Genomic DNA, 12,420 nt, shown 5'->3' on the forward strand with positions numbered 1-12,420 from the left:
GGCCCTCTACTTCACCTGCCTCCTCGAGTTTCTTTTTTGTGAAGAAGGATGGAGGTTTACGACCGTGCATTGACTATCGAGGTCTCAATAAAATCCCGGTGGGGTACAGTTACCCGCTACCTCTTAAAGCTACGGCGATTGAGTCAATGCATGGGGCGTGCTTCTTCACGAAACTGGATCTCAGGAGTGCGTATAACCTGGTGCGTATCCGGGAGGGAGACGAGTGGAAGACAACGTTCAGTACCACCACAGGGCATTATGAGTACCTTGTCATACCGTACGGGTTGAAGAATGCTCCATCAGTTTTCCAATCCTTTGTAGACGAGATTTTCCGGGACCTGCACGGGCAGGGTGTAGTTGTGTATATCGATGACATTCTGATTTACTCCGCTACACGCGCCGAGCATGTGTCCTTGGTGCGCAAGGTACTTGGACGACAGTTGGAGCATGACCTGTATGTCAAGGCTGAGAAATGCCTGTTCTTTCAGCAGGCCGTCTCCTTCCTAGGGTATCGCATTTCCACATCGTGGTTAGATAAATAGAGAAAAATAACTAATGTAGTATTTGAAGAGAAATGAAGGTCGTAGTATACATAAGTTGTTGGATAAAACAAGATGTGATTCTCCAGATAATTTTCATTAAAAAACTGACTTAGATGGACATTGATCTGTAAAGGGCTAAATGGTAGTGGGGCAGGTTAACCTAACCTATGGGTGTATGTGGCCACCTCAGAACTCGTGATAACCCACTCAACAGGCTTTATTATGAGCACATACTGACCTCAACTTATGTAACGTTAGTTAATTATATATTTTATTACGATTGTTTTGTCAACAGAAAATTTCTTTAAAAGGCGGTCTGGGACTGTTGTTCCTCACATCACACTGGCCATGAGAGCAGTAGTACTTGCACTGACTCTAGCCCTTGTGGGTAAGTACAGTTTTTCTGTCTTATTCTAGTGCGGATATTATAACTAACTTCATGTAAATATAACTAAGTTATGTAAATATTGAAATGTACAATTCTGTATCTATGACATCTTTTGAAAAACATTCAGTAACATATTGTGACAATAATTTTTGTTTTATCTTGTAGCGAGTCAATCTGTTAACTTTGGTAAGTACATATTATTTTTATGGATTTTTACTTATGTTTATTTGGTAGTTTCACTTCTGCATTTTTTTTCTAGTTGAATAAATTAAGTAAAACCAGTTCTCAGATCACAAGATCATCAAATATGTTTTGATTGTTATTACAGCCCCTGATTTTGCTGCCAGTAAGACCTATGTGTACAAGTATGAGGCACTGCTCCTGGGTGGTCTGCCTGAGGAGGGTCTGGCTAGAGCTGGAGTAAAAGTAATCAGCAAAGTTCTTATCAGTGCAGTTGCAGAGAATACCTACTTGCTGAAGGTATTTGTTATACATGAAGTTCACACACAAACAATATCTTAATGTGATGTCCATTACATTGACTAATACATCAATTGATATCTCCTTGTAGCTTGTGAACCCTGAGATCTTTGAGTACAGTGGTGTGTGGCCCAAAGATCCTTTCGTCCCAGCTGCAAAACTCACTTCAGTCCTGGCTGCTCAGTTCTCGATTCCCATCAAGTTTGAGTATGCCAAGGGTGTTGTGGGTAAGGTATTTGCCCCCACTGCTGTCTCTGAAACAGTGCTGAATGTCCATAGAGGTATCCTGAACATTCTTCAGCTCAACATCAAGAAGACACAAAACGTCTATGAGTTGCAGGAGGTACAACTTGTATATGTTCATATGTAGATGCAAAACATGTTTCAGTAAGCAATGTTTGAGTTCCTCACTCATGCTCTCTTTTGTGTTAGTCTGGAGTTCAGGGAGTGTGCAAGACCCACTATGTGATCAGTGAAGATGCCAAGGCACAGCGCATCCATTTGACCAAGAGCAAGGATCTCAATAACTGCCAGGAGAGAATCAGGAAGGACTTTGGTCTGGCTTACACAGAGAAGTGTGTAGAGTGCCAGCAGGTATGAGCATAAGTATCTATTTTGGGGGTTGGAAAAACATAACCAGAAACACTTCACATGACAATACAACTCTGTGTTTTGTCTAAACAGAGAGGGGAGGCCCTGATGGGAGCTGCCACTTACAACTACGTCATGAAGCCCGCTGCCAGTGGTGCTCTGATCTTGGAGGCCACCGTTACTGAGCTCCATCAGTTCACACCATTCAATGAGATGTCAGGAGCTGCCCAAATGGAAGCAAAGTATGTTGACTGATTTGTGGTACAAAAGGAAAACATTTTCATTTTATTAAGCTTATAGGTTTAAAAGTTTCCCATGAACTACCTTTCACAGACAAATGTTGACCTTCGTTGAGATCAAGAAGGATCCAATTATTCTCCCCGGTGGTAATTATGTTCACCGTGGATTCATCCGGTATGAGATGGCCACTGAGATTCTCCAGATGCCTATTCAGCTCCTTAAGATCAGCAACGTACGTGCTCAGGTACAGTGACTCAATGACTCTATCTATTATTTGATACATAAGCCTGACAATATGTAAAGCCAAAGATGACAAAGGTTTAATACAAACACTTCATTTGAATTGTTTAGGCTGTGAAGATCCTGAATCATCTGGTCACATACAACACGGCAGAGCTCCATGAAGATGCTCCTCTTAAGTTTGTGCAGTTTATTCAGCTCCTGCGCATGGCAAAGTCTGAGACTATTGATGCCATCTGGGCTGAGTTCAAGGACAAACCAGCTTACAGGTAATTTTTCAAAATATTTTTTTTTCTGGGACAATTGCTCAAACAAAGACACAATGACAGAAATACTTTTTTTTTTCAGACACTGGATCCTGGATGCTGTCCCCTACATTGGAAGTTCAGTGTCTGTGAGATTCATCAAGGAGAAGTTTTTGGCTGGTGACATCACTATTTTTGAGGCTGTTCAGGCTGTGGTTGCCGCTGTGCATATGGTGGCTGCTGATCTGGACACTGTCAAGCTTTTTGAAGTAAGTAAACCTTTAAATGATGTTTAAGCATTCTTATAGATTTCCTCATTAAGATGACTAAAAATGGTGGCATGAGGTGGTCTAGTGGTTAACACCACTACCTTCAACACATATGTGACCCACTGCCTCGATTCAGTCTTATGTAGCAACATTTGGTGTTTAAAAAAAAAAAGTAGATACTCAGATCTACAAAACGGTATATCATACACCACAGTTGAGGAACAATGGGAAAGTAATTCTGCTTTGAAAGTTGGTTAACTTGTAACCCCACTTATGAGAAAATGTCTCTTGAATATTTTTCCTACACCTACTGGAGATCTTCTGCGTTTAAACCTATTCAGCATCGTTAGCACCCTCTTAAGCCTTAGCCCCACCCATCTCTTTAAGGATTCACATGTGAGACCATGAGCTAAACAGAGTGAGTATGGTAGTGTAGTAAACAACCAAAGATTTCAAGACTAAAAGTGGTGAAAGTAGTAGCCTAAAACAGGGAAAAGCTCCAGGTAAAAATACACTTTATCTAGTCCTTGGCCTATATCCTAATCTGACTTTGAAAGTGTCCGGATAAAAATATTTTATAAATATTTTATAATTATACATTATGCTTACCCAGACACTTGTCCAAAACTGATGGGTCATGTGAAATAAATTCTATAACCACCCCCAGCCACATGTAGCTAAGTGGATGGTTACTATTGTCTGGATATGTACACATGTTCATGAAATACAATCGATAGCCGTAATCAGCAATTGCAAGTGGCTTTCTGAGATGCAAATAATATTACTACAGAGATCATACACGTGCCGTTAGCTAGCAAGCCAGCAAGCTAACATTTGCTAGCTAGCTAACAGTACGCTTTAACTTGCAATGAATATGACTTTCTGACAAAATTTGAAACGAATAATATCTGAGAATGTAGCTACACTATTACCAGTATACATGGATGAATACTTCATGGCAGCGTGTCTTTTCTGTTTGGTTTGTAGCAAGCTACAGCTTGTTTGGCCCGTTGTTGTGTCAAGTCACTTCGGTTCACACTGACTGTGTGCAGAAAGTAGTCCATCACAACCTTTCCCCACTAATCTTTGTCAATAGCACCTAATAATTTCTGGGCAACAATGTTGTTGAGCGCAGTAGCAACACATTTGCAGATCTCCATGGCTAGCATTATATCTTTCAAAAAAGCCACTGTAGCAAGGATTATTGACACATACCGAGCAGCTCATGTTATAGACAGAAGTGTGCTACATATCAGACCAACACAAACTCATCTCTCGGCATGTACAGCCCATTCATTAGCCCATTCATTATCTCAGCCAATCATGGCTAGCGGGAAGATATTTGTCCATGGCTAAACCAACTAGGCTCCTAATTTAACAATTGTATTCATATTTACAGATGGCATACAAGTTTGTTATGAAGGCACATGACAGTTCACATGTTCCAGGAGGCATTTCTGAAAGAAAAAAATGCAAATGCCTCTCCTGTGAAGTAGTGACGTGCGACATACGCCTAGCTTTTTGAAGCTGGTCACATATGTGCTTGTGACCGTCTGGTTGCGAATCCTGGACCCACTTTATTCCTTCTACACTGTCCTATCTCTTCAATATTTTGTAAGAAATGATATAAAGATGACTCAAAACAATATCTTTTTCACCACCAGAGCCTAGCTTTAAACCACAAGATTCAGACACACCCAGTTCTACGTGAGATCACCATGCTTGGTTATGGTACCATGGTTTCCAAATACTGTGTTGAATATCCCAACTGCCATGCTGAACTTGTGAAGGTAAACTGGATGTATTTTCCTATAATCAATTTACATTTGAGTCACTTAGCAGATGCTCTTACGATAGCTAGGTGAGATAACAACATATCACAATCGTATCAAGTACATTTTCCCTCAAAAAGATTTATCAGCAAAGTCAGTGCTAGTGGGATACTCTTCAAAGAGGTAGGGTTTCAGACATTTTCGAAAGATGTCATCTCACGTATATGATGATCTACTGATTGAGGTTATTCAAACATATCTACTGTACATGTCTTCCCACAGCCCATCCACGAACTTGCTGTTGAGGCTGTTGCTAATAGGAAATTTGAGGAACTCTCCATGCTTCTTAAAGTTCTGGGTAATGCTGGCCATCCTGCTAGCATTAAACCAATCACAAAGCTCCTGCCCGTGTTTGGAACTGCAGCTGCTGCTCTGCCCCTGAGAGTCCAGGCTGATGCAGTCTTGGCCCTGAGGAACATTGCTAAGAGGGAGCCTAGAATGGTGAGTACAGTCCCTCCATTAAATTGCAAATGACAACATCATCATTCTCATTGGCGAAGTCCATTCAAATCTCTGCATTATTGTTGTGAATTAGGTCCAGGAAGTTGCTGTGCAGTTGTTCATGGACAAGGCTCTCCACCCAGAGCTCCGCATGCTTGCCTGCATTGTTCTGTTTGAGACAAAGCCCCCAATGGGCCTGGTGATTACTTTAGCTAACATTCTGAAAACAGAGGAAAATCTGCAGGTGGCTAGCTTCACCTACTCTCACATGAAGTCCCTGACCAGGAGCACTGTCCCTGACTTTGCCTCAGTGTAAGAGCACTCTTTCACCTTTACATGTCATTATATCGCTCTCAATTTCTATGGAATCAGGTTGAATAACATAGGTACTATTCCTTTATTTTAGTGCTGCTGCCTGCAATGTTGCTGTCAAGATGCTCAGCAACAAATTTAGAAGATTGAGCTGCCACTTCAGTAAAGCCCTCCACCTGGATGCCTATAGCAGTAAGGAACTGTCCACAAGCAAGCCCCTAGCCTCCATATATCTTCCTTGGCTTGCAATGACAGACCCATAGCATCATTCACTAAATATCAACAAAGTCAATCATTAACAGTCATTTTTCCCATCTTAAAGGTCCCCAGAGGATTGGTGCTGCTGCCAGTGCTTTCTACATCAACGATGCTGCCACCATTTTCCCCAGAACCGTCGTGGGCAAAGCTCGCACCTACTTTGCTGGAGCAGCTGCTGATGTTCTTGAGGTAAAGGCGTTTTTTCAAAGTTCGTTGAAATGATAATGATTGAGTACATTTAAAACACTTTTTAACTGTTCAAGCTTAATGTCTGCCCCTTAGGTTGGAGTGCGAACTGAGGGAATCCAGGAGGCTCTTCTGAAAATCCCCACAGATCCTGAAAATGTTGACAGGATCACCAAGATGAAGCGTGTCATTAAGGCTGTAAGTATCAACGATCACTACGTTACACATTTATCTTAAATTGCTTCAATCCCTGTAGATTTTAAAATTAAATTGATCAATCAGGTTTGTTTTACTCGTCTATCCACAGCTGTCTGACTGGAGGTCCCTAACCACAAGCAAGCCCCTAGCCTCCATATATGTGAAGTTCTTTGGACAGGAAATTGCCTTTGCCAACATCGACAAGTCCTTCATCGATCAGGCACTTCAGGTACAACAAATTATATAACTTAATAGTCTCCAAAAGTATTCATAAAACATTCACAGTTGAGGGACAAAACAGCTAAACCTAATATTATCCCACAGCTTGCCAACAGTCCTTCTGCACACGCTTTGGGAAAAAAGGCCTTGAAGGCACTGTTGGCTGGAGCAACTTTCCAGTATGCTAAGCCCCTGCTGGCTGCAGAGGTGCGTCGCATCTTCCCCACCGTTCTTGGTTTGCCCATGGAGCTCAGTTTCTACACTGCTGCTGTCGCTAAAGCAGACCTCAATGGTAACTATATCATAATAGTTCTTGCTAAGTAATTAGTAGTTCTTCCCTGGATCTCTGATCTCCCATATGAATGTGCTTTTATCTTTATGTTCATAGTCCGTGCCTCTCTGAAACCTGCTCTGCCTGAAACCTTCCATGTTGCCCAGCTATTGAAAACAAACATTCAGCTACATGCCGAAGTTAGACCAAGGTAAGTATAAGACCAATATTTTCTGATGACATCATTAGTACCACAAATCTTGGTAAATTTAACAAATGTCTCCTCTTCCTGTAGCATTGTCATGAATACATTTGCTGTGATGGGAGTGAACACTGCATTCATCCAGTCTGCTATTATTGCAAGAGCTAAGGTCCACACAATTGTCCCTGCAAAATTGTCAGCAGAGCTTGACATCGCTCATGGCAACTTCAAGATTGAAGCTTTACCTGTTTCCGCTCCTGAGTATATTGTTGCCACACAGTAAGGGCAATCTTTTTCTTGGTCAGAAAAGAGGATGTAATAGCTGTTTACATTAAGTTCATATTTTCTTTACACGGCTGCCGCACTACAGTTTTCTTGAGATCTATGTTCCTTCAAACAGCATTGAGACCTTTGCTGTGGCAAGAAATGTGGAGGATGTCCCAGCTGAGAGAATAACTCCCATGATTCCTGCCCAAGGAGTAGCAAGAAGCGCACAGCAGTCCAGGGAGAAGTTTACATCTATGATTGCAGCCTCTGCTGCCTCTTTTGCTGGAAGTTTGGTGAGTTTGTATGAAATACTTGTTCAAAACTAAATTCACACAAGAATTGCCAATCAGAAATTATTAACCACAGACCCCAGACATTTGATACATTTTGTGAATTTATATAATTTTTTCAGTCAAGATCTTCCGAGATCATCTATTCTGATTCGCCATCCAAGTTCAAGCCCATCACACGGATTGAGGAGACAATCTGTGTCGAAAGGCTTGGAGTCAATGCATGCTTTGAATTTGATTCTGAGAATGCTGCCTTCATCAGAAACACTCTTTTCTACAAAATGATTGGAAAGCATTCAGTCCTTATTTCTGCGAAACCATGTAAGCATTAATTTGGTAATAAGCAAAATTCAGCATATACTTGCAACAATTTGTTTAGCTATTTCTAATGCATTCCATTTTTAGCAGCATCTGAACCCGCCATCGAGAGGCTGGAGTTTGAAGTGCAAGTTGGACCCAAGGCTGCAGAAAAGATTATCAAAGTCATCACCATGAACGAAGAGGACGAAGCTCCAGAGGGAAAAACTGTACTGTTGAAGCTCAAGAAAATTCTGGTGCCTGATCTGAAGAATTCCTCCAGTTCCAGCAGCTCTCGTTCCAGCAGCTCTCGCTCTAGTAGTTCCCGCTCTAGCAGCAGCTCTTCCAGCTCCTCTAAGTCCAGCTCCTCCAGCACTCGCCTCTCCCATGTAAGGCTACTGTTTCTCACAAAGCTCTTTGAGTCAGATATTTATGGAGGTGACAAACAAGGCACACACTTGTTGCAAACATACATAGATGTTAAAAATGTGAAGAGAATTTATTGAATGTAATGGTATTTTTACCCAAATAGCCTTACGGCCCCAACGACGACAACCCCAACGACCGCAAATTCAACAGGTATCACAAGGTACAATATTGAGGAATTTTCATCTACGGTATGGTTTACAAAAATAAATGTTTGTAGAAAAGTATTTCCGTAAATACCCTGATGATTTGTTTTGCTGTTTGTTTGCAGGACTCTCAAGCCACCTCCAATATAATCTCCAGAAGCAAGAGCAGTGCCTCTAGCTTCCATGCCATCTACAAGCAGGTGACACTTCACCATCATAACTTGAGTCAAGATAATCATCTCTTTCATTGTGTGCCATTGGGAGTGAGCGCAGAGATGAATTAAGCTTTAAAATGTGTTTCTCTTCTCAGGCCAAATTCCTTGGCAATACTCTCGCCCCTAAGGTGACCATCCTCTTCCGTTTAGTGAGAGCTGACAATAAGAATGAGGGATACCAGGTTACTGCTTACTTGAACAAAGCTACTTCCAGACTGCAGATCATTCTGGCTGCCCTTGATGAGAACGACAACTGGAAACTGTGTGCTGATGGTGTTCTGCTCAGCAAACACAAAGTTACTGTAAGATCAAATATCTTGTAAATAGTGCTACAGTATAAGTTTTCTGATCGTTTTTTTTATTGTTTAGGTTGTACTGTGGGTAGCAATAATCACTATTGTATACTAAAAAAAATGTACACTTTATTTTGTTCTCCTAATTAGGCCAAGATTGCTTGGGGTGCAGAGTGCAAGGAATATAACACCTTTATCACTGCTGAGACTGGTCTTGTTGGTCCAAGCCCTGCAGTTCGTCTGAGGTTGTCTTGGGACAGACTCCCCAAGGTTCCCAAGGCTGTTTGGCACTATGTTAGGATGTACGGTTACTCATTTGTAATTTACTAGTGATAGCTGAATAATGTTACAGAACAAATCAAGAACAACTTCTGATTTGTGTAACCTTTTCTCTTCTAGCGTGTCTGAATACATCCCTGCGTACATCCCATCTTACCTGGCTGAATTGGTTCCAATGCAAAAAAACAAAAATAGTGAGAAACAGATTCAATTGACTATGATTGCAACATCTAAAACGACCCTGGATGTCATTCTGAAAGCACCCAAGGTGAGGAACATTGTTTTTCCCACAATAGCATTTTCTGCTGTTTTATTTCCCTAGACTTCTCTTCTTGGTTGACTGTTTCTGATGAGGATTTGTGTATCTAAATCACAGATGACACTGTATACACTGGGTGTGACCCTCCCCTGTTCTCTGCCCATTGGGTCTGTGACTGATCTTACTCCCTTTGATGACAACATTGTTAACAAAATCCACTACTTGTTTTCTGAAGTCAACGCAGGTAAGCAGAAACAATAAAAAAACTGAAAAACAAAACAATGTCACAGTAAATGGAAAGTTACAACATTAAAAAAGGCAAGGAAGGTATAAATTAACACTATTGTTTTCCAGTTCAATGTAGCATGGTCAGAGACACATTGACCACATTTAACAACAGGAAGTACAAGACCGAGATGCCTCTCTCTTGCTACCAAGTTTTGGCTCAGGATTGCACCATAGAGCTCAAATTCATGGTTCTGCTGAAGAAGGATCACGCATCTGAACAAAACCACATCAATGTGAAAATCTCTGACATGTGAGTATTGTTTTAGAAAACAATTGCTTTTGACACAAATATATTTCTTAGTTCCATCAATAACATAATGTATGAAATGTTATCTTTGACACTTCCAGTGATATCGACCTGTACACTGAGGACAATGATGTACTAGTGAAGGTCAATGGAATAGAAATTTCCAACGACAACCTCCCATACCAGGACCCCTCAGGTTTCTCATGCTCCTTCAACCTTATTTATCAACATCACAATAACTAGAATAATCTAATGTACTGCAGTAATAAGATAATAGAAAATGGCCTCATCTATAAACCACAACATTGTTTATTTTCTTGCCTAAGGTTCTATCAAGGTCAAACGGAAGGGTGAAGGCGTGTCTCTCTATGCCCCAAGCCACGGTCTCCAAGAAGTCTACTTTGATAAGGACTCATGGAAGGTGTTTGGAATCTTATGTCATAATATCAATAATACTGTATCATTCAATTTATGAATAGCATATTACTTGTTTAAAGGGTACTGAAACATAAGCTACAGTCGTTCTAAGTTGTTGTATGATTTTGGCACTCAGATTAAAGTTGTGGACTGGATGAAGGGACAGACCTGTGGACTCTGTGGAAGGGCTGATGGCGAAGACAGACAGGAGTACCGTACACCCAGTGGCCGCCTGACCAAGAGCTCAGTCAGCTTTGCCCATTCCTGGGTGCTTCCTTCTGAGAGCTGTCGTGATGAGTCTGGTAAGTCTTAGCCTACCGCTTATGCTGCATTACAAATGTCCGTTCATTTAGTTAACATATTATTACTGTACCTCTCTATCTCAGAATGCCTCATGACGTTCGAGTCTGTGAAGCTGGAGAAGCAGGTGATTGTTGATGCCGAGGAGTCCAAATGCTACTCTGTTGAGCCTGTGCTGCGCTGTCTGCCTGGATGCCTCCCAGTGAGGACCACCCCCATCACCATCGGTTTCCACTGCCTGCCCGTCGGTGAGTCTATAATAGACAACTGTTTTACTGAAGACACCATACTGTTCTGATGTATACAATAAATACTGATCTGCAGTTCCTAATTTCTTACTTTCTTTCCTATTACAGATTCCAACCTGAACCGCTCTGAAGGTCTGAGCAGCATCTATGAGAAGAGTGTGGACCTGAGCGAGAAGACAGAAGCCCATGTGGCCTGTCGCTGCTCTGAGCAGTGCATTTAGTGCTCTGGTGGAGCAGATACTGTAACTTTTATAACAGAAAATATGTCATTTCACATCACTGAGATGTAACCTACAACATTATTGAACACTCAAATTGTAATAAATCCAACTGTGCATTCAAAGATGGTCTCTGATACATTTTTCCACGTTTTCCATTTGCAAAAAGAGCCCTCTAATAAGAGAAATTTAATGGCAATCACTTTTCATGGTGAATTATGAAATAAAAAAAAGATATTAAAAAAGACATCAGTGCTATGACTTTTCAGTATACCATTTCCATTGCACTGCATCTACAACAAATACAATAGCCTAGACCAATATTTTTTTGTTGTCATCACAATCAATTGAAGGGAAAGACAGTTTGTCAATTTCATAAATCAATGTAAAGAACTATATCTCTTTTCACATTTGGTGTTGGTGTATCAGCAACATTTCACTAAAAGTACATTCAATATTTAAGGAAAAACTATGTTGACTATGATAACAGATACATTACGCTGTCTGACATTCAAATGTATAAAACTACATGACCTTAAAACCTCTCTGGGATATGTGGGATGCTTGCGTCCCACTTGGCCAATAGCCAGGGAAAATGTAGAGCGCCAAATTCAAAAAATTGATATAAAATCAAACTTTCATTAAATCACACATATAAGATACCAAATTAAAGCTACCCTCGTTGTGAATCCAGCCAACATGTCAGATTTCAAAAGGCTTCTCGGGGGAAAGCATAAGATGCTATTATCTGATGATAGCACAACAGTAAACAAAGAGAGTGTAGCATATTTCAACCATGCAGGCGCAACACAAAACGCAGAAATAAAATATAAATCATGCCTTTCCTTTGACGAATTTCTTTTGTTGGCACTCCAATATGTCCCATAAACATCACAAATGGTCCTTTTGTTCGATTAATTCCGTCCATATATGTCCAAAATGTCAATTTATTTGGCGCGTTTGATCCAGAAAAAACAGCTTCCAATTTGCGCAACGTCACTACAAAATATCTCAAAAATTACCTCTAAACTTTGCCAAAACATTTCAAACTACTTTTGTAATACACCTTAAGGTATTTGTAAACGTTAATAATCGATCAAATTGAAGACGGGTCTATCTGTTTTCAATACAGGAGGTCAACAAACTAACGCTACTTTTCTAGTCTTGCGCAACTCTCAAACAGTACACATAACGTTACACTGATTCCAGATGGCCGTTCTTCTTCATTGCACAAAGGAATAACCTCAACCTATTTTCAAAGACTGGTGACATCCAGTGGAAGCGGTAGGAACTGCAAACAGGTTGATTAGAAATCT

At 40.7% G+C, this 12,420-nt stretch overlaps 1 protein-coding gene across 2 annotated transcripts; it reads left to right on the forward strand.

The window, feature by feature from the left end:
• Positions 1-890: 890 nt before the first annotated feature.
• LOC120052694 (vitellogenin) lies at positions 891-11,244 on the forward strand. Of its 2 annotated transcripts, none has more exons than XM_038999754.1 (34): positions 891-930; positions 1,096-1,116; positions 1,259-1,410; positions 1,502-1,753; positions 1,843-2,004; positions 2,095-2,243; positions 2,335-2,485; positions 2,593-2,750; positions 2,830-2,995; positions 4,660-4,785; positions 5,050-5,268; positions 5,363-5,580; positions 5,675-5,772; positions 5,903-6,027; positions 6,121-6,222; positions 6,332-6,451; positions 6,547-6,733; positions 6,830-6,923; positions 7,008-7,193; positions 7,315-7,474; positions 7,594-7,792; positions 7,877-8,157; positions 8,301-8,357; positions 8,466-8,540; positions 8,651-8,857; positions 8,999-9,150; positions 9,248-9,395; positions 9,504-9,630; positions 9,741-9,924; positions 10,023-10,117; positions 10,248-10,342; positions 10,475-10,640; positions 10,725-10,886; positions 10,995-11,244. In XM_038999754.1, the coding sequence occupies exons 1-34, from the start codon at positions 891-893 to the stop codon at positions 11,105-11,107; spliced, it is 4,947 nt and encodes a 1,648-aa protein (XP_038855682.1). In that variant the 3' UTR covers positions 11,108-11,244. The 2 variants fall into 2 exon arrangements, with proteins under 2 accessions (XP_038855682.1, XP_038855683.1); XM_038999755.1 differs by having other exon boundaries at positions 7,880-8,157.
• Positions 11,245-12,420: the final 1,176 nt, after the last annotated feature.

Source organism: Salvelinus namaycush, chromosome 8 (assembly GCF_016432855.1).
Source record: "Salvelinus namaycush isolate Seneca chromosome 8, SaNama_1.0, whole genome shotgun sequence".
NCBI lineage: Eukaryota > Metazoa > Chordata > Actinopteri > Salmoniformes > Salmonidae > Salvelinus > Salvelinus namaycush.